Source organism: Pithys albifrons, chromosome 10, assembly GCF_047495875.1.
Source record: "Pithys albifrons albifrons isolate INPA30051 chromosome 10, PitAlb_v1, whole genome shotgun sequence".
Lineage (NCBI taxonomy): Eukaryota > Metazoa > Chordata > Aves > Passeriformes > Thamnophilidae > Pithys > Pithys albifrons.
In genome coordinates, this window is record NC_092467.1 from 32,881,643 (window position 1) to 32,904,452 (window position 22,810).

Consider the following 22,810-nt stretch of genomic DNA (forward strand, 5'->3'; position numbering starts at 1 on the left):
GGTACCGCCGAGGGGCGGGAAACGAGGGGCGGGGAGGGGGACACAGCGCCCCCTGCCGAGCGCGGGGTTCCCGCCGCGGGGTGTACCATGTGCTGGCTGGCGGGGGGGGGGAGTGGGTCGGCGGGCGAGGCGGGGGGAGCGCGGGGCGGGGCGGAGCCCCGCACCGCGCCCCCCCCCGCCTCGCCCGGCGACCCCCGCGTGGCGCGCTGCGATGGTACCGCCCAGAGAAGGGGGGGAAGGATGGTTAATATTGCGATATTTATGGAAATATCGTAATGATTTAATATAGAAGCGTCTTGATAGGTTGTTGTATTAATATATAAGGATGGCAGTGTGTTAATGTTAATAAATATACAATGTGTAGCGTAGGGATGTTTTTTTATATATATATATATAAATAAAAATATATAAATATATAAAATATATAAAATATAAATATATATATAATATATATATATGCGCTCACACACGTTTATATACACCTATATATTTATATATATATTTATATCTTTTAATATAAATATATATAAAAATATAATTACTTTAAATATATATATAAATATTTTAAATATAAATATTTTAAAAATTTTAAATATATATAAATATATATATGCGCACACACACATTTATATACACCTATATATATTTTTATATAACTTATATAAAAATATATATATTTATATTTTTATATATATTTATATATATATTTATATATATTTTGTATATATATTTATAAAAATATATATTTATAGATATTTATATATCAGATATATTTATATATTTATATATTTATAAAAATATATTTATAAAAATATATTTATATGTATTTATATATATTCTTATATATTTTATATGTATTTATATAAAAATATAAAAATATATTTTATATATATAAATATATATATAAAATATATAGGTGTATATAAATGTGTGTGCGCATATATATATTTATATATATTTAAAATTTTTAAAATATTTATATATATATTTAAAATATTTATATTTTCAAATATGTTTATATTAAAAGATATAAATATATATAAATATATATATGTGTATATAAATGTGAGTGCGCATATATATATATTTATATTTTATATATATTTTATATATTTATATACATATATATTTTTATATATATGTATATTATATTTATATTTTTATTTATATATATTTATATTTATATGTATATGTATATTTTTATATATTTGTATTTATATTTATTTATTTATATTTATATTTATTCTTATATTTATATTTATATTTATATTTATATATATGTGTATAATGTATATAATATATATATAATGTGTAATGTCTAGTATATGTTGATATGTACGACAATCTATGAAATATCATATATTGCTTTTATATATTCTGTATTCTATATATTCTATATATCATATAAATAAACAATATACTAAACTATATCTATAATATACTATATCTATAATAAACTATATACTAAACTATATCTATAAATAAATAAAAATATTAATATAAACACAAATAAATATGAAATGTAAAATATAAAATAAATATAAATATTCAATATAATATAAACAATGTATAATACAGAAATATATGTTATATATTCTATATAATGTAAACTATATATTATATGATATAATATATAATACACTATATATCATACATTATATAGAATATAACACTAGATATTATATAATTTATAGTATATCATATATATTATATATAGTCTATTATATATTATATAGTCCATCCATCATATTAATAATTTATATTACATATCAAGTATTAATATACTGATGTTAATGTAATAACATAATTGCATATTAATATACCAATCTATACAGATACTGATACATTGAAATTTATTTTTATTTATTTAGTCAGTCAATCACTTGATCATTCATTCATTGATTCATTTATTGATTGTAATCTATTATAATTATAATATAGCATGTATTTTTATAATATTTATATGGTTACTATGTTTATTATTATTAGTTATATATTATATTATATTATTCTAATATATATTTCTACAATATCTATAACACATAATATACAATATATTATGCTATATATTATATATTCTATATATTATATGCATTGTATTTTAACGTATGTATTATATGTTATATAGAATATGTATTGTATTAGTGCCATAGCATTATATATTATCATATTATATTAATTATAATTTATTGTAATTTATAATTTATTTATAATTTTTATAATTTATTTATATGAATTATCTAATTATGTAATTTCTTTATATATATGTGTATGTACACATATATATTTATATTTATATTTTTATATATATTTATATATGTATTTATATATATATTTATTTTTATATTTATGTATATTTATATATGTATTTTTATATATATTTATTTTTATATTTAGATATATATTTATGTATGTATATATATATTTATATTTAGATATATTTTTAATATGTATTTATATATATTTATATATGTATTTATATATATTTACATTTATTTTTATATTTATATATATTTATATATGTATTTTTATATATATTTATATACGTATTTATATATATTTACATTTATTTTTATATTTTTATATATATTTATATATATATTTATTTTTATATTTATGTATATTTATATATGTATTTTATATATATTTGTATTTATATTCATATTTATATATGTATTTTTATATATTTATTTTTATATTTAGATATATATTTATATATGTATTTAAATATATTTATATTCATATTTATATTTTTTATATGTATTTGTATTTATATTTATATTTATATTTATATTTATATATATTTATATATGTGTTTATTTATTTATTTATTCAGTTATTCATTTATTTATTATTTATGTGTATGTGTATATATATATATGTGTGTGTATATATATATATATATATATATATATATATATATATATATGTGTGTGTGTATATATATATATATATATATATATATATATATGTATTAGTACCCAGTTATAGCCAGAGGGGATTCTTAAGAGATGAAAAGACATCAAACAGCCTCAATTTGACTTGTCCTCCAGAGCACCATTTCCTCTGTTCACAGTTCGTATCTTTTAGTTCTGATAAAATTAATTTTATAGCAGAATGTCCCTCCCCCATGGGCATTTCTACTCACCTAACTCGATCTTTGCCATTAGCAGGTAATACCAAGCTGATAAATATTAATATATTTATATTATTTATATATTATATTTATTAATATTTATGTTTATTAATATTTATATTTATTAATATTTTATTTATTAATAAATATAAATATTAATAAATATAACTATTAATATATTTATATTGTTTATATATTATATTTATTAATATTTATTAATATTTATATTTATTAATATTGTATTTATTAATACAGATCAACACATGTTAATGTATATATTTTAGGATATATTTGTATCTGGCTGTGTCCAAACAGGGTTTTTTGCAGAGATTAAACCTGAGGCAGGCACAGATTGGACGAGTCCTTCAAACCACAATTTGAACGCTCAGTTTGTGTCTGTGGGACCCTTTGGTGCCTGTTCTAAACTTGGCTTTGTGCTCAGCAGGGATAATATTTCCATTGTGTGCTTTGCCTGCTCCAAGAAGCTTGAAATAATTCTTTTAAGATTAGTTTAATTACATTTCTTAGCTCTTGAATGTGTGTTGTTTATAAATTCAAGACTCCACAATCAAAAACTTCAGGGTTTAGGTTGTTCTGGAGAAGCTGAAAACTCTTTTTGGTTGTTCTCCATCAGTTTTCCCTGTGATCCCACAGCTCTTTTTTGGGAAGGTCTTTGAGGAACCCCCTCCCGCCGTGGGTCTGATGGGGATGGAAACAGCTCAGCCCCCTCCTGGGGTGTTGATAATCACCATAAATTACACCCTACGAACTCAAAGCGTTGTTTTCTCAAAGCCTTTTTGCTTTTGGGATGAATCAAACGCCACCAAGCAACACTTAATTAAAACTCCTGGTGTTTCCATGGCTGGTATTTCCAGGAACAGCCTGGATGCCCCAACCCACACTCTGGTACATCACACTCGGTGTAGGAGCAAATTCCAAACGTTTCCCACTGGGATCCCCGACGTGCTCCCTGACAGATGGCACGGGCAGCTCCAGCGGAGGGATTTGCTCATGGCAGTGGATTCTCAGCCACCTGTCTCCGAGCCTTGGGATTTGTCACCCCAGGGGAAGCCAGACCACCTCCCCTGTGTGGCTTTTGAAGGGATGGTGCCTGTTGAGCTCCCTGTGCTGCTCTCCAAGCTGGTGGACACTCAGTGTTCCGAAACTTCCCAAGTGCTGACATGGCATAGAAGGTTTGGGTGACACCTTGAATGAAGCACCTGTGAGAGGACAAGGGGAATGGCCTCCCACTGACAAAGGGCAGGGATGGGGGGGATATTGAGAAGGACATACAGGACAAATGGGAAAGGTATTAAATCAAAAGAGGATCAGTTTAGATTTGTTATTACAAAGAAGGTGATTACAATGCATGGGCACAGGTTTCCCAGAGCAGCTGTGGCTGCCCCAGCCCTGGGAGTGTCCCAGGCCAGGTTGGACAGGGCTTGGAGCAACCTGGGATAGGGGGAGGTGTCCCTGCCCATTGAAGGGGGTGGAACAAGTTGAGTTTTAGGGTCCTTCTCAACCCACTTTGTGGTTCTATGATTAAAACAGAATAAAATATTTTATTGTAGACAGGGAAATTGATCATCATGTAAATACAGTCACCAGAGCTGTGCATTCTGTGTGGCAGGAGGCAGGAGCTGGAATCTGCAGGAGGCAGGAGCTGGAGGCTGCAGGAAGGAGCTGGAGGCTTCAGGAAGAAGAAGATGGAGGCTGCAGGAAGAAGGAGATGGAGGCTGCAGGAAGAAGGAGATGGAATCTGCAGGAGGCAGGAGCTGGAGGCTGCAGGAAGAAGGAGCTGGAGGCTTCAGGAAGAAGGAGCTGGAATCTGCAGGAGGCAGGAGCTGGAGGCTTCAGGAGGCTCCAGCTCCCCTCTGGACTGTCACACTCCATCCCTACTCATTGGTGTTTGCATTAAAGAGCCCTGAAAATCAGCCACACAAGACCAAATGTTGTCCACCAAATATAATTCACAGTTTTCAGGCACTTCTGGCCATAAGACAACACTTTCATTCCTACCATTAAAAACAGGATTTTAAAATATTTAACAAAGAGCCTTTACACTGAGGGAGAGCCCTAATGCCATGGAAGTGTTGTACTTCCCCTGCTCATGTGAATGGCCAAGATGGTGCCTAAGCCTAAAGTGAAAAGCAACTCATTAATTGGCACTCACAGTGATAACTTTTCCTCACTGGGCATGTGCAGCCTTGCAGGAATCCCAGCCCATGCAGGATGAGGACACAGATCACACTGCCATGGCCAGGGGAAGGATGGATGGCAAAGTCTGGGGCTTTGCAGCTCTCCAAATGCTGGCAAAAATTCCCACCAGAGGAACATTCATGCAGGTGATCAGGACCTGCCCAGTGCTGAGGATCTGAGCCACAGACAACCCTTGCTTGGGAGTCAAACAGCCAAGGACTGTTAATGCAGCACTTCTGCTCCTAATCAGGGACACACTTTTATAGTGTGGCTTCCAAATCCCCAACCCCCTACCATGGGTCTCAGGGCAGCCATCTCATTAGTGCTGCTGCTGATTGCACTCATTAGGCACCAGCAGGCAGGGAGGGAGCAATTAAAACACACATAACACTTCCAGGATCTGCCACCCAAAGCTGGGCTGGCTGCTGTCCCCCTGCACAAGTGACACTTGTGTTCTCCTTTCCCACTGCAGCACAACCAGCATTTCCAGGGGCCAAAGGGACAGGTTGCTGTGCTATTTGTGGCTGGGACACACAGAGCTCCTTGGCCAAAGCTGGCCTATAGATAACCTGCCTCAGGAGATGCTCCCAGGCTGCTGCCCAAAAGAGGCTGGGAGAGCTTTGGGACACGCTACACTCCTGTGCTATGCCCAAGCCTTGCCAGCAGCTGTCAACTGCCTGCCTAATAAGCAGGAATAGGAAATACAGCAAGTTTGGGCACGGGCAAAAGGATTCAGCTGGGTCCTTGCTCCATTCCCAAAACAAGGTTTTCCTAGTTTTTAACATTACAAACCTGGTTCGTGGTTTTTCTCCAGATGTGTGTGGTACTTTGCTATAAGAATGGACAGTATATGGAAAAGGAAGGGGTTTCTTTGACTTGGATTTTTTTTCCTGGGTTGGACTCGATGTCTTTTCCAACATTAATGATTCTGTGATTCTAGGCCAGAGGAAATGCAGGGATTTCTTGCACTGAAAATGTTTGCTTCCAAATAAAGCCAGGCATGGCCGTGATTTCTGAGTAAGAAAAATTCAAGTACATCACAAAGAAATTTAGCAACTTCTTGTCCCATTTGCACCCACCTATGGCTCCCTTGTGAGAAGAACTCCCAGAATGAACCAGCACTGCCCAGGGGGACAGCAGGAACGCCCAGGAGCAGTGAGAGCTGAGGAGATACATGATCTGCACTGCACAGCTTTGTCCTCCCACATGTTCTGCTCATTCAGCACAGCACCAGGTTTTTTCTTAATCTGCCAGAAAACCCAGCAGTTCCATTATGAGGAGGGCAGTAAACATGGGAATAACAACTGTATTTCTATGGTAAGTACGTTCAGAAAAACTCACCACCCCCAGGACTGCTCCGTGCTTTTATATGTGCACAGACAAGCAAAGCAAATCATGCAGACACAGAACTTGGCTTGTAAATTAAGGCAGACTAATTGAGCTCTGCCTGAACTTTCTTCCCCTGAATCCTAAACAACCTGCTGAGCAAGTGTTCTTCCTTACAGCAGCCAAGGTAAGAGGTATTTTTGGTTTGGGAAAGCAGCACTGGAGCTGTACAAAGCAGAAGGTCGTTACACCAACCATGGGCTATGGAATCAGAATCACAGAATGGTTTCAGTTGGAAGGACCTAAAACTGCCCCCGTCCCTCTGCCATGTCCAGGGACACCTTCCACTAGACCAGGTTGCTCCAACATGGCTTTGAACACTTCCAGGGATGGGTACAGAGGTGCCTCCTCAGCTGCAGTGGTCCAACAATGCCCTTGGGAACAGCCCTGTTGGAGAGAGGCTTTGTTGCCTTCCTAATCTAAACGTTGGAGAAGGGGAGAAAAAAAAGTTTCCCCTTCCTGAAAGGCTCATCAGAGCTCAGGGACACTGGGATCTGGGTGCTGCAGGACCGAGGGGAGCCTCTGTCCCAGCACCCACCACTGGTGGGCTCAGCTCCCATGGGCACCGAGCCCTCCTGCCTGAGCCCTCCAGCACCCAGGGCAGCACTTCCCAGGGTTATTACTGCAGGAAATTAGGGATGAAAAGATACAGGGTGTCTCCATGAAAGAGCCACTGGCCATGTGCAGCAGGCTGGGAACCCTGGGATGTGCCCAGGTGGAACCTGCTGGTCTGACTGGTCACTGTGTGAGCAGAAGCTGCTCCTCCCTGCCAGATGCAGCTGCCTCCTGTCTCCACGGGCAGGTTCCCTCGTGGCTGCCACTAACAGGGCCACTTTGTGCCCACTGCCATCTCCCACGAGCCGCCTGCACCGCTGCCGTGCCGGCTCCGTGCCTACGGGAACACACCGGCAGCTGCACCAGGGCCCCGACCTGCCTGGGAAACAGCAAAGATGCCGTGTCCTCCCCCCTGTGTTGTTTTATCTCAGGCTGGGTTTGCCCCACAGCCCTGTGGGTGGCAGGAACGGGAACACGTTAAACCACGATTGCAGCCGAGCGTGGGGCAGCCCGTGGCTGTGTGCTCAGTGCTGGGGGTTGTGTTTCCTTCACCCCTTTGCACAGCTCAGCCTCCTGCCCCAGGCTCGCTGCTGGCCCTGACCCACAGCCACGGGCTCTGGTGCTGGGGCAGTCACATCCCCGTGGGGTCACACCACTCTGAGAGGGATTTGGGGATGCCAATGATCTGAGAGGGATTTGGGGATGCCAGGACTCCCTCCCACAGGAGCCCAGGTACCTGTGACAGCCATCTGTGCAGCAAGATGACTCACTGCCCTGAATCCAGTATAAATCCAGCAAAAATCTGGACCAGCACTGTCCGTGGGGCACTGAAAACCCCGGGGTGCAAGTGTCACTGTGCCCCACACCGACACTGCCACTGTCCAGGAGAGCCTCGTCTGGCACTGGCCCTACTGGGGGAGCTGTGCTGGGGATGGAGCTGTGCTGGGCATGGAGCTGTGCTGGGGATGGGGCTGTGCTGGGGATGGGGCTGTGCTGGGCATGGAGCTGTGCTGGGGATGGAGCTGTGCTGGGCATGGAGCTGTGCTGGAGGAGCGGTGCTGGGGATGGAGCTGTGCTGGGCATGGAGCGGTGCTGGGGATGGAGCTGTGCTGGGCATGGAGCAGTGCTGGAGGAGCTGAGCTGGGGATGGAGCTGTGCTGGAGGAGCTGAGCTGGGGATGGAGCTGTGCTGGGGATGGGGCTGTGCTGGGGATGGAGCTGTGCTGGAGGAGCTGAGCTGGGGATGGAGCTGTGCTGGGAATGGAGCTGTGCTGGGGATGGGGCTGTGCTGGGGATGGAGCTGTGCTGGGCATGGAGCTGTGCTGGGGGAGCGGTGCTGGGGCACCTGTGCTGGGCATGGAGCGGTGCTGGGGATGGAGCTGTGCTGGGCATGGAGCTGTGCTGGGCATGGAGCTGTGCTGGCTCCTGCCAGCGCCAAGCCCCACTCGTTTTCTCGGTGCCGAAAACCAGCCCGTCCTGTTTGCGCGCCCAGCTCTGAGTCGGATGGGCTGGAGGGTGTGGAGAGCAGCCAAGGCAGTGCCGGGCCAGGCTGTTGAGCCGGCAGCTCGGCTGAGCACGGGAGCGCTGGGAGCTGGGGCAGCAGAGAGCGCTCTGAGTCACCTGGCATCGCCTGTGCCCGGCACGGGGCTGTGTGGAGGGGGTGCTCGCCTTCATCATCCTCAGCCTGCCTGCTCATCCTCATCATCCTCAGCCTGTCCACTCACCTTTACCCTTACCCTGCCTGCTCGTCCCCATCATCCTCACCTTGCTCTCCTGCCCTGCTCCCTGCCCAGGGCTCAGCCTGCCTGCCCCTCCAGCTGCACACAAATGAAAAGGGCCTTTTTGTTTTATGGAATCACAGAATCATAGAATGGACTGGGTTGGAAAAGACCTCCAAGATCATCAAGTCCAACCCTTGGTCCAACTCCAGTCCCTTTACCAGATCATGGCACTCAGTGCCACGGCCAAGCTCAGTTTCAAAACCTCCAGGGATGGGGAATCCACCCCCTCTCTGGGCAGCCCATTCCAATGCCTGAGCACTCTCTCTGCAAAGAATTTCTTTCTGCTCTCCAACTTCAATTTCCCCTGGCAGAGCTTGAGCCCATCGTGCCCCCTTGTCCTATTGCTGAGTGCCTGGGAGAGCAGGAGCACAGTGCAGGGCAGGGAGGGAGTGCAGGGTTATTCTGGGGCCCAGCCAAGGCAGGGCTGAGCTGAGGCAGACTGGGCTTCCCACCTGGCAGCTGCAGGAGAGCAAGGACCAGGAGGAAGATCTGTGAGGCAGCATCTTGGCTGAGGTCCCTGCTGCACCAGCAGAACCCTCAGCCCTGTGGCACTGGGATAACCTGTCCTGGAGCATGGGATGGGCCTTCCCAGGGTGCACAGGAACCCCACATATGGCCAGCACCACCAGGCACTCTTGAGCAGCAACACTGCTGGACTGACAAGGAAATGCAGCAATCAAGAAAATGGAAATTTCTGCCATATCGGGGTATTATTAAATAAATCACATTTTGATGCACCTTGAGCTATAATAATAAAGAAGTGTGTATTTATATTACATAATACATCTTTATCTAAATATATATATTTAAGATATATATATATCTATATAACCAGCTGGCTCACTTGTAGTTATGTTGAGGTTGCTACAAACTCCATCTCACAGGAAGCCACCAGCTTAATGGGATAGAAAAGATTCATTACCCTAAATCCAGTTCTCCCACATCTGTCCTGCTGCTCTCCCACATCTGTCCTGCTGCTCTTCCACATCTGTCCTGCAGCTCTCCCTCTCTCCACCCCCAAAAGTCTGACAGGGATCAGTGTAACCCATCCCAGGACCTCTGTCCTGCCAACCCCATGCTCGTTTACTGCTTTCCACATGAGGGACTTGTTCTAAGCACACCCCAACCCTTGGCTTTTCTTGTCCCTGCAGATGCATTTGAATCAAACCCAACCCAGGCCAAGCCCCCTGTGCCAGCAGCCCAGCCCTGCAGCACCTGGGGTTGTTTGCACATGGGGCAGGGCCCCAGCTCCCCTCGCCCTGCCTGATCCCCCTGCCTGATCCCCCTTGCTGTTTGGGTTCTGGGAGGGGCAGGAGCCCTCCAGGAGCCCTGGGAGAGGGGAGATGTCCTCGAGGGGTGTGTGACATTTGGGGTGACCCCATCACCGACTCCCCAGTCCTCAGCTGAGGCTTTTATTTGCTCTGCTGTGCTTGATTTAAACAAGCTTGGGGCAAACTCCGGGATCTCCGTGGGGCTCTGGGATGCGCAGGAGCAGCAGCTCGGGCAGTTACGTGTGTTATGGCACGTGGACACCTCTGTGATGTCAGGTTTGGGCAACCAGCCATTCCTGCTGGTGCTGTCAGTCAGTAGGGAGCACGTAGTGCCAGGGGGTGAGCAGGGCACAGGCACAGTCCCTGGTGCTGGCAGGGAGCCCCACAGCACGCGGGCTCAGCCAGCCCTCGGTCCACGCCTGCTCGGCTGGAGCTGCTGCAGCAGCAGGCTGGGCATGGGAGGAACGACAGAACAGCCAGATCAAACACGCCGAAAGCAGGTCACAGAACTGCCTCTGCTGCAGCTGGGCAAGGCACCCACTCATTAGGGTGATTACAGGCACCCAGCTCTCTGCTAACGAGCCGTGTGGGCTGCCTGACCTGCAGGTCTCAAACAAGCCCCAGGGCTGTTGTTGCATGTTCGGTTCAGCTCTTGGTTTGGGAGTGTTCCCACTGCTCCGGCCTGTCCCAGTCCCCCGCCTTCCAAAGGGGACCCAGCCAGTGGTGGGACCCCAGATCCTGTGGCTGCAGTGCACCCAGGGCACTGCTGGGCATCCCTGGGGTGTGCAGCAGGACTGGGCTGCTCCCTCAGCCCGGAGCTGATGCACAGCCAGGAATACAGAGGTGCAAAGACCACCCTTCCAATGGATGGGGAAATGAAGGGGCTGGAGCACAGTCAGGGCTGCTGGTGAGGAGCACACAGGAGGCTGCTCACAGGCAGAGCATCCAGGCTCTGCATCACACAGGGTCCTCAAGGCATCCTCCTCAAAAATGCCAAGGGATGGATGTGTTTGTGCCAGGTTCGGAGGGCACTCAGCTCCTGCTCAGGCAGTGGAGCTTTGCCTGGTCACCCCTCCCACCCGGCTCCCACCCCTCCCACCCAGCTTCTACCCCTCCCACCCGGCTCCCACCCATCCCATCCAGCTTCTACCCATCCCACCCGGCTCCCACCCACCCCACCCGGCTCTCACCCCTCCCACCCGGCTCCCACCCACCCCACCCGGCTCTCACCCATCCCACCCGGCTCCCACCCATCCCACCCGGCTCCCACCCATCCCACCCGGCTCTCACCCCTCTCACCCGGCTCTCACCCCTCCCACCCGGCTCCCACCCATCCCACCCGGCTCTCACGCCTCCCACCCGGCTCCCACCCATCCCACCCGGCTCTCACCCATCCCACCCGGCTCTCACCCATCCCACCCGGCTCCCACCCATCCATCCCGGCTCCCACCCCTCCCACCCGGCTCTCACCCCTCCCACCCGGCTCCCACCCACCCCACACGGCTCCCACCCATCCCACCTGGCTCCTGGGGTGCAGGCACATGCCAGCATATTGGAGAAATGGAAGATGCTCAGCCTGTAGCCCAGACCTGCAGTCAGATCCCCGACCCCTCCCCACACTGCAGGTTTAACCTGGAGTGCTCCACAATGTGCCTTGTGCCCCTCATGGACTGTGCCAGTGTTGGTGTCCCACAGCGTCCCTGTGGCTGCTGGCTCAGATAAGGAGACAAACCAGATGGGAACTGCAGGGCTGACTGTTCTGATAAAGCAGCACAGCAAGTGTGGTGCTCAGGCTGGTGGCACATCCCAGGCTGTTCATGGTGAAGGTCATGGAATCACACAATCACAGAATGGTCTGGGAAGGAAGGGACCTGAAGGATCATCTTGCTCCAATGAATTCTGATTTCAATTGGAAAATTATGCATATTAATAGGAAATCTATATTTTCTTAATGAAAATAAGTCATCCCTGTTAGAAGTTCATGTTAAAGGATTGGCCTGACAGCTGCTGCTCCAGACACCTCCACAGGAAACGAGGGCAGATCCTTAACCCTCCATGGCAGGTGGGAAGTTGTGTCACCCACATCCCTGGTGACGTGGCTGTGTTTGGGAATGCTGGGAGCCCCCGGCCCGGCTCCTGCCCCACTGGACATGAGGCCAGCCAGGAAGCAGCTCCTTGCAGGTGCCCCAGGGCATGTGCTGCTGCATTTTTCTACTTGTTTCATCCCCTCTAATTGCTCCTAAAGAGCTTCTGGGCTGGGGGGCAGAAGCCTCACATTCCCCCACGCTGCAGCCATTTCCTGTGCCAGGGGAGAGGTTTGGTGGGGGAATGCCATCCCACCCTGCTCCCTCTGCTGCCTCCATCCTCCTGGCAAGGGATGGCTTCTCAGCCTTTTTTCCTCTGGTTTTGCAGCCCAGGTGACTCCCTGGGATGTGAGTGGCTCCAGCCTGCAGCCCCATGGGGGAGTAGGGAGTCAGGTGGCTGACAGTGTCCAGAGGGATCCGTCCTCCTTCCCACCAAAAGGTGGTTCAGCCCCTGCAGGGGGCTTGGACAGGACAGTCCAGAGAAACTGTGGAAGTGTCCAAGGTCACATTGGACGGGGCTTGGAGCAACCTGGGCTAGTGGAAGGTGTCCCTGCCCACGGCAGAGAATGGGAGTGGATGATCTCCAAGGCCCTTTCGAACTCAAACCAAGCCAGGATTGCATGATTAAAGGCTGGACCCATCCGCTGATATATGTTGCACCTTGGGTACCTTTTTCTTTACTGCAAAACTGGTTTTCTTTAAAGAAATGACGCCTTTTTCGCGCGGGGCCGCCAGAGGGTGCCGGAGCGGCGGCGCCGCCGGGGCCGCTCGGAGCGGGCGGGCGGAGCGGGGGCGATCCCGCAGTGCCGGCCCCGCACCGCCCCGGGGCTGGCACCGACCGGGACGAGGCTTGTTCCGCTCCTTCCCGCAGGTCTGTCCGCCCCGAGCCCGCACCGCATCCGGCGCTGCCGGAGGGATGGATCCCACCAGCACGCAGGGGTCCCACGCGTGCCCCGCCGGCCGGTGGGTGTGCACAGAGAAACGCCTTCTTCATCTACAGAGGAGGGATGTAGGGATGTATCCAGGGAAGCGGCAGGCAGAGGGAATGGCGCTGCCAGGAGCAGCAGCAGCCCAGCACTGGTTTCTGCTGCCCCGAACTCACAGGTAGGAGGAGTTGCCAGCTGCGGAACAGGGACTTGAGCACATCGCGGGCTGCCTGACTCCTGCTGAGGAAGGGAAAGGCATTCCAGCAGCTACCCAGGGACATGGGACACATGGGAAGGATAAATCACAGAATCATCAAATCCTGGAATGGTTTGGGTTGGGAGAGACCTTAAAGCTCATTCATTTCACCCCCTGCCATGGGCAGGGACACCTCCCACCAGCCCAGGGTGCTCCAAGCCCTGTCCAGCCTGGCCTTGGACACTTCCAGGGATGGGGCAGCCACACCTTCCTTGCACAACTTGTGCCAGTGTTTTACCACCCTTACAGTCAAAAATTCCTTCCTAATCTCTTATCTAAGTCTCCCCTCCTTCAGTTTAAAGCCATTACAGCACTCCAAGGCTCTCCCTTGTGCTCCCTCTTCGAGAGGTTCCTGTTGCTGAGCCCCAGAGTGTGTGGCTGGTGAGCCCCAGCTCCCTTGCAGAGATGTTGCAGCAGCACTGAGGACAGCAGGAATGTGCTGAATGCTGGCAACTGGGTGGGATAAACACATCCCAGCTCCCCTTGACCCCCAGCCCTCTGCACCCTCACCTTTGGGAGAGGTAACCCCTGGGTCAGGAGCCCACAGGAGCCCCACAAAGCAGCTTGGGTGGCTGCTCTCTGCCAGGGAAGTGCCATCCTGCTCTGTGCTGCCCACACTGCATCGCTGCTCCCGGCCACCCTCCCGCGGCCCAGGCGGTTGGGAAAGCTGCTGGCACATTGCCCAGCTCTAGAGCCAAACCCAGACGGGTCCAGACTGCCCAGCTCCCGGGGCTGGACAAAGTCAAACCCTGAACGCCGGCAGGGATGGCTCTGTCTGAACGCTGCTCCACCAAGGATGGAGAAACCCCAAAGAAAATAGGGGGGAAATGTCTTTTTGTCCTTGTTTTGCTGCCTGTGCTTGCAGGGTCATGGTGCCCGTCCAAGGGCTTGCAGTGATGGTGCTGGGGAAGCCGGTCCCAGGGCAATCCCAAGCCCTTCCCTTCTCCATTGGGAGGCAAAGCCGAAGTTTGCTGCGCATCAGAGTCCAGGGGATCTGCCCCCGCAGGGCTGTGGGGTGGGAGGCCCCGGCCCGGGAAGGTGGATGTGCCTGGATCCGGCAGCCAGCTGGGGCTCTGGGGTCAGCTCGGTGACACGGGACTGGTGCCGCCGGGAAAACACAACGGCTGCTGGAGCAGAGGCCGCCCCTGGAATGTGCAAGCTGGCGTTTGCTTTGCAGAGGCGCTCGCTGCCCTCGTTGTCCCGCAGATCCAAAGGGGACGGGAACGCTCGGGAGGAACGCGCGGCTGCATGGCCGAGTGCTGGGCTGTGTGTCCTGCACCTCCCTGCACGGGGACGGGAGTGTGTCCCTGCACAGCCCTGCACGGGGACAGGTGTGTCCCTGCACGGGGACAGGTGTGTCCCTGCACGGGGAAGGGAGTGTGTCCCTGCAGAGCCACGGCAGTGTGTCCCTGCACAGCCCTGCACGGGGACAGGTGTGTCCCTGCACGGGGAAGGGAGTGTGTCCCTGCACAGGGACGGGTGTGTGTCCTTGAACAGGGACGGGAGTGTGTCCCTGCACGGGGACGGGAGTGTGTCCCTGCACAGGGAAGGGTGTGTGTCCCTGCACAGCCCTGCACGGGGACAGGTGTGTCCCTGCACGGGGAAGGGTGTGTGTCCCTGCACAGCCCTGCACGGGGACAGGTGTGTCCCTGCACAGGGAAGGGTGTGTGTCCCTGCACAGCCCTGCACGGGGACAGGTGTGTCCCTGCACGGGGAAGGGTGTGTGTCCCTGCACAGCCCTGCACGGGGACGGGACTGTGTCCTTGAACAGGGAGGGATGGGTGTGTATCCCTGCACAGGGACAGGAGTGTGTCCCTGTACAGGGACGGGTGTGTGTCCCTGCACACGGACGGGTGTGTGTCCCTGCACGGGGACGGGTGTGTGTCCTTGCACGGGGAAGGGTGTGTGTCTCTGCACAGGGACAGGAGTGTGTCCTCGAACAGGGACGGGAGTGTGTCCAGCACAGGGATTGGTGTGTGTCCCTGCATAGGGACAGGAGTGTGTCCCTGCACAGGGATGGGTGTGTGTCCCTGCACGGGGACGGGAGTGTGTCCCTGCACAGGGAAGGGTGTGTGTCCCTGCATAGGGACAGGAGTGTGTCCCTGCACAGGGACGGGAGTGTGTCCCTGCATAGGGACGGGTGTGTGTCCCTGCACAGGGAAGGGTGTGTGTCCCTGCATAGGGACAGGAGTGTGTCCAGCACAGGGACGGGTGTGTGTCCCTGCACAGGGATGGGTGTGTGTCCTCGAACAGGGACGGGAGTGTGTCCCTGCATAGGGATGGCTGTGTGTCCAGCACAGGGATGGCTGTGTGTGTGCCAGCACAGGGACACAGCAGGACCTTCATGGAGCAGCAGGATGGCCAGACACCAGTGGGGCAGGACACAGGTCCCACTGGGACAGGGCAAGGCAGGGAACCAAAGGAGCAGATGAGGGACATCCAAAGGCAGGGACAGCACAGAGCCAAGGGGAAAGGGAGCCAAAGGCCCCAGTGCTGCCCCGTGGGGCTCAGGACCTAGGACCACCCAGTGGGCAGCCCCCTGGGAGGGCTTGGCCAGCTGCCAGCTGCTTTGTCAGGGACGAGGCTTTGTCACCTCTCCCTGACACTGTTTGATGGTTGGTTTCATTCCCAAAAACTTAAACTAAACAACATGATGCTCTTACGTGCAGGAAACACCTCTCCAGCTGGCCCAGAGTGTCCTCCCACAGCGGCAGCTCCCACTGAGGGCTCCTGTGGGCATCTCCCACATCCCTGTGGGTTAACCCACTGCTCACCAAGCTGTCTCCAACCACGAGCAGCCAAATCCCACAGCTCCAGAGAACATTTAGGATGAAGACCTGCCAGTGGCAGGGGCAAACCCGAGCCCCCTGGCTGAGCCTGAGCCCCCCAGCTGGGCCCAACACACCTCCTGGCACCCCATCTCTGCCATGCCGAGCACAGAGGGGATGGCAGGCACAGCCTGAATGATGAAAGTCAGGATTAAAGGGTGGGGGGGGGGAGGGCAAAACGCCCCAGACACTCTTTGGCAGGCGATGAAAGGAAGGTTTAGCAGCAGCTGCCAGCTGGGAGCTGACGGAGGGACAACTGTGGGTCCGGCTCCATCCCAAGCTCCCCATCCCGACAGCCCTGGCGTATCCCCAGCACAGCCCCGACTGTCCCCAGCACAGCAGAGGGACCCACGAGCCTCCAGAGCATCCTCACTGCTCCTCTGGGTGAAGGGAGGGACAGAAAACTGCCCCCAGCCGGGAAACCTGCAGGGAAAGGGCAGTTTCTGAGCGCTGCCAGCCGGGCCGGGAGTTGCCGCCGCCCAGCAGAGAGAAAAGAGGCTTCAGCTGCTGCCCAGCTGCCTCCCAGACAGATTTAGCTCTGGGGCCGGCACAGATGGGGCTGCAGGGCTGGACCTCCTGCGAGCCACAGGCGGAGCCCTCTCAGCGGAGCCCGAGCCTGCAGTTGCTAATAGAGATAGAGCAAATTAAGCGCACTTAATTCAGAGGGTCACCACACAATGCTCCCACCTGTTTTGCTGCTCTCAGGCCATCTGCTGCCCCTCCACCTGATGCAAAAGGGGCTCTTTTCCTTTTCTCCCATGCCACGGGCCTCATTCAGTCGTGTTGTGCCTCGTGGGGCTGCAGTGGCAGGACGGTGGCACTGAGGGCTGAGCTGGGGGGCACAGGCAAACTCCTGGGAGTTTCCTGACTCAACCCAGTCCAACCAGGGCCTGCTTAAATCACTCTGTATTCCACTGGGAAAAATAGTTTCATATGTCCAGTCCCTGGAAGTATCCAAGGCCAGGTTGGATGGGGCTTGGAGCAAGCTGGGATAGTGGCAGGTTCCCCCAAAGCAGGGGAGTGGAACAAAATGAACTTTGAGGTCTCTCCCAACACAAACCATTCCAGGATTTGATGATTCTATGAGACCTTGTTTTCCAAAGGGCAGTTAAATGATTCTTCTGCAAGTGGTGCATGGAAGGTGGTTCTGCCCCGCTCTCAGCACTCAGAGCTGTGTTGCTGCAAACACCACCTTGGAAAATGGCTCCTGCTCTTTAGGATCCAAAGGAAAACAACAACACAAGCAAAGCTTTAAAGCACACACTGCCAAAAGCCCTGTGAGGGACCCCCGAGGGTCCCAACTGCAGCCCTGCTCTGCTGGAGCCACGGGGACAGAGCCAGCTCACAACCCTGTTGGGAAAGAGTTTTGGCACAGCCACGGGAGGATGGAGATCTTTAGGTACAACAGCTGAGAAAGCTTTGACACAGAGAGACCCTCCCTGGGGGTCTGCGGGGCTGAGACGGGCCAGATGGTGCAGAGGCAACTTCCCAGAGAAACAGCAAGTCCTTGGAAACCTGCAAAGGGGCTGGCAAGGGCAAGGTCACAGAACTACAGATGGTTTGGGTTGAGAGGGACCTTAAAGTCCACCCAGTGCCACCCCTGCCATGGGCAGGGACACCTCCCACTGCTCCAGGGTGCTCCAACCTGGCCTGGGACACTCTCAGGGATGGGGCAGCCACAGCAGCTCTGGGCACCTGTGCCAGGGCCTGCCCACCCTCCCAGCCAGGAATTCCTTCCCAATATTCACTCTAACTCTCCCTCCCTGTGGAAGTGGGGACCAGGCTGTCTGTGGGCCCTCCCAGCTCCCCAGATCACTCTTGGCAGAAGTGCAGCTGTGCTGGTGCTGTCGGGAAGTGCCAAGTCCTGCCGGGAGCATCGTGCTGAGGGATCCCTGGAGCACATTCCAGGTGAAACCACGTCAAGGGATTGTTTGCTTTGCCCATGTTGGTGCCCCAGACTGTGCTGGATGTTTCCCAATGTGCAGAGAACTCAAAGGCTGGTGAGGTTGTGTTCTGGTGAGGCGTTCACTGAAAGGGGGATGGCAAGAGTGTGGAGGGAAAACAGACAACTGTAACCCTCGAGGGGGGGATTCTGCCCCTGTGCCCCTCTGTGAGCCCTCCCTGCAGAGCTGCTCCAGCCCTGGGAACAACAGCACAGGGACTGGAGCTGCTGCAGGAGCCCAGAGGAGGTTATGGAGATGCTCCAGGGCGGGAGCCCCTTTGGAGCCAGGCTGGGAGAGCTGGGGGGGTCACCCGGAGAAGAGAAGGGTCTGGAGAGACCTGAGAGCCCCTGGCAGGGCCTGAAGGGGCTCCAGGAGGGCTGGAGAGGGACTGGGGACAAGGGATGGAGGGACAGGACAAAGGGGAATGGTTTGAGACTCAAAGAGATGAGATTTAGATGGGATATTGGGAAGGAATTCCTGGCTGGGAGGGTGGGCAGGCCCTGGCACAGGTGCCCGGAGCGGCTGTGGCTGCCCCATCCCTGGGAGTGTCCAAGGCCAGGCTGGACAGGGCTTGGAGCACCCTGGGCTGGTGGGAGGTGTCCCTGCTCACGGACCGGGAGGCTCCCGCCCATCCCGCGCCATTCCCGTTCCCATTCCCAGTCCCAGTCCCAGTCCCAGTCCCAGTCCCAGTCCCATTCCCATTCCCCTTCCCGTTCCCATTCCCATTCCCGTTCTCATTCTCATTCCCAGTCCCATTCCCGTTCCCAGTCCCATTCCCATTCCCGTTCTCGTTCCCGTTCCCAGTCCCATTCCCATTCCCATTCCCATTCCCGTTCTCGTTCCCGTTCCCGTTCCCGTTCCCAGTCCCGTTCCCGTTCTCGTTCCCGTTCTCATTCCCAGTCCCATTCCCGTTCCCAGTCCCATTCCCACTCCCATTCCCGGCCCCGGGTCGGGCGCGGCCTGTCCCGGCAGCGGCGGGAGGGGGCGTGGTCATTTGCATGAGCCAATGGGAGCGGATTATGCAAATGAGGGGCGGGGCCGTGCGGGGCAGCGCGGGGCGCCTTTGTCCGGCACGGGCGGAGCGGCCGGAGCGGCCGCGGGGCCTGTCCGAGCGTCCGAGTGTCCGAGTGTCCCTCCCTGGGCCCGGCCCCGCGCCCGGCCCGGCCCCGCCGCCCCGCGATGACTCTGGAGGAGCTGCCCGGGGAGCGCCGCGCCGCCGGGAGGTGAGGCCGGGGCAGGGCGGGCGGGGGTCGCGGCGGCGGCCGCGGGTGGCGGTGACGGGCGCGTGTCCCGGCGCAGGATGGAGCAGGCGGGGGACGCGCTGGAGGAGGTGCTGAGCAAGGCGCTGAGCCAGCGGAGCCTCACCCTCGGCGTCTACGAGGCGGCCAAGCTGCTCAACGTGTGAGTGCCCCCTGCCCTGCCCTGCCCTGCCGTGCCCCGGGTGCCCCGCGCCGTGTTTGCCCCGCGGTGACGGCGCTGCCCCGCAGGGACCCCGATAACGTGGTGCTGTGCCTGCTGGCGGCCGAGGAGGAGGAGGCGGGGGACGCGGCGCTGCAGATCCACTTCACGCTGCTGCGGGCCTTCTGCTGCGAGAACGACATCAACATCCTGCGCGTCAGCAACCCTGCCCGCCTGGCACAGCTGCTGCTGCCCGCGGCCGGCCCCGAGCCGCCCGCTGACCTGCACTGCGTGCTCGTCACGGTGAGCGGGCACGGCCCCGGGGACACCCACCCGGGGCACCCACCGGGGGCAGCCCCCCGGGGCACCCACCCGGGGCACCCACCGGGGGCAGCCCCCCGGGGACACCCACCCGGGACACCCACCGGGGGCAGCCCCCCGGGGACACCCACCCGGGACACCCACCGGGGGCACCCACCCGGGGCAGCCCCCCGGGGACACCCAGCCATCCCGGAACTCGCCGGCCCAGGACTCGAACCCGCGGCCCCGGGAGAACTGGGCCCTTCTTTCCACTGCTGTATTTTCCCCTTCTTTATTTTGCCCTCTTTCTCCTTTTATTTGGTTCTTTCTTTCTCTCTTTCCCCCTTTTCTTTCTTCCCCCCTTTCTTTCTTTTCTCCTTTTCTTTCTCTCTGTTCCCCTTTTTCTTTCTCTCTTTCCCCCCTTTTCTTTTTCTTTCTCCCCCCCTTTCCCTCTGCCCCCCTTTTCCTCTTCGCTCCCCTTTCTTCCCTCTTCTCCCTCATTTTCTTTCCCTATTTCCCCCTCTTTTTCTCTCTTTCCCTTCTTCATTCCCTTCTTTCCTTCCTTTCTTCCCTTCTTCCCCCCCTCTTTCCCATCCCTTCTGTTTTTATTTTTTTTTCCATTCCTTCCTCTGCCCCGGAGTCCAAAAACTACAGCTCTCCTCACACGCTTCCCGGGCTGACTTGTTTGTTTGCCTGGGTGGCAATTCCGGATGATTCACACTCCTGGACTTTCTGCCGTGCTCTGTTTTTCCCCCACACTCCTGGACTTTCTGCCGTGCTCTGTTTTTCCCCCACACTCCTGGACTTTCTGCCGTGCTCTGTTTTTCCCCCACACTCCTGGACTTTCTGCCGTGCTCTGTTTTTCCCCCCACACTCCTGGACTTTCTGCCGTGCTCTGTTTTCCCCCCGCGCTCCTGGTCTTTCTGCCGTGCTCTGTTTTCCCCCCGCGCTCCTGGACTTTCTGCTGTGTTCTGTTTTCCCCCCACACTCCTGGTCTTTCTGCCGTGCTCTGTTTTTCCCCCACACTCTTGGACTTTCTGCCGTGCTCTGTTTTCCCCCCACACTCCTGGACTTTCTGCCGTGCTCTGTTTTCCCCCCGCGCTCCTGGACTTTCTGCCGTGCTGTTTTCCCCGCTCGGGCTGTCGCTGCCGCCGTGCCCGAGCCGTGCCCGAGCCGTGCCCCGTTGTTGCCCTTGCAGAACCCGCAGGCGTCGCAGTGGAAGGACCCAGCGCTGAGCCAGCTGATGTGTTTCTGCCGGGAGAGCCGCTGCCTGGACCAGTGGGTGCCGGTGATCGACCTCCCGGAGCGGTGACCGCCCGTGCCGCTGCCCCGGGCGCTGCAGGACGTGGGCATCGCTCAGGAAGCGCCTCCCTGCCTGCCCTGGCACCGGGAATCCCGGGCAGGGGGGCAGGAAAAATAAAACCCAACAAAACAAATCAAGCTAAAACTGCCGTCGGGGTGGGGGGTTGGCTGCAGTGGAGCCACGTGTTGTTTGTGTGGGGCTGGAGCAGAGAGGCTGGAGCGGTGGGAATGAGTGTGGAGGTGCAGGAAAAGTGGCAGGATGAGCCCAGCCCGACGTGCCAGGGGTGCCCACGGCCCTCGCTGAAAACACCCTTCACTTCCTATCCTTAAGTGCAACTTAAAATTCCTGGTTTAAACACCTTAAAGAGCAGAAATTGAGGCGTTTTGCCAACAATGTTATTGTATTTTTTGGATGTTAATTCTCATGTTTTTATGCTAAGATATATAATAATAGTAAGTTATTTTCTGATATTGATGGAAAAATTATTTATACTTGGAGGTTTGAGAACCAAAACGCCCTTAAGCTGTTGGTCTGCAGCCACAAATCTTTTACCAGTTGGCTGCAAAAGCAGCAACATTAATATAATTGTTTGAAATTTGAGTGGTTTTTTGGGGGGGGAGGGGGTTGGTGTTTTTGTTTAGTGTTTTTTTGAAATAAAGTTTCCAATCAAACCTTTGGCTCAGGGTTTTATTTCCTTACTCCATTAGTGCACAGGCAAAAGGGCTCAGCAGCAGCTGCTTCCTCGTGCTGGCCACGGGCAAGGTCCTGTTGTGCTGCTCCATGTGGGTTTATTCCCAGCCCCTCCCAAGCCATCGGATGCCAAAGCGGCCGATTCGCTGCAGGAAATGTTGGGAATGTTAGTTATTTATTTGGTTTGAATGCTGCAACAACAGGAGCTTAAAAAAAGAGAGGCAGCTTTACTGCAGAGGCTCCAACACTCCTGCAAGTGCTTGAGTCTTGGAAGGAGGGGAAACCTGATTCCGTGGGGCAGCAAAGCTTGACCTGATGTTGCCTTGCACCAGATTCTGTGAACGCTCCTGGATTTGTTCCCTGTGCCCCCCGGGGTTGGGAGGTCTCTGTGCCAGGCCCCTCTTGAATTGCAGATCCCAGCTGGCACACAGCTGGCATTTCTCCCTGTGGCAGCTTCTCCTGCCCACGCTGCCAGCACTGCCTGAGGGACACACGGGGACACCACTGACCCACATGGGACATGTGGCATGTGAGTGCCCTCAGCAGTGGCACTGGGGGTCACTGTGTCACCAGCCCCAGCAGGATCAGTGCCAGCCCTGCCTGGGGGTGAGGCAGGACCAGTTCTGCTCCTGGACACTCCAGCCCAAGGCCACCCATCCCTATGTGTGTCCAGCACGTAGCTCAGGACCAGGCAGGTGCCACCCAGGCAGGAGCAGCACCTCCAGATGACCAGGCAGGTGCCATTCTATCCCCTG

At 52.1% G+C, this 22,810-nt stretch overlaps 1 protein-coding gene across 2 annotated transcripts; it reads left to right on the plus strand.

The window, feature by feature from the left end:
- Positions 1-13,283: 13,283 nt before the first annotated feature.
- On the plus strand, positions 13,284-22,030 carry GADD45A (growth arrest and DNA damage inducible alpha). 2 transcript variants are annotated; one of them, XM_071565557.1, is made up of 4 exons: positions 13,284-13,515; positions 19,664-19,765; positions 19,852-20,065; positions 21,261-22,030. In XM_071565557.1, the coding sequence occupies exons 1-4, from the start codon at positions 13,328-13,330 to the stop codon at positions 21,372-21,374; spliced, it is 618 nt and encodes a 205-aa protein (XP_071421658.1). In that variant the 5' UTR covers positions 13,284-13,327; the 3' UTR covers positions 21,375-22,030. The 2 variants fall into 2 exon arrangements, with proteins under 2 accessions (XP_071421658.1, XP_071421659.1); XM_071565558.1 differs by lacking the exon at positions 13,284-13,515 and adding an exon at positions 19,146-19,587.
- The last annotated feature ends 780 nt before the right edge of the window (positions 22,031-22,810 follow it).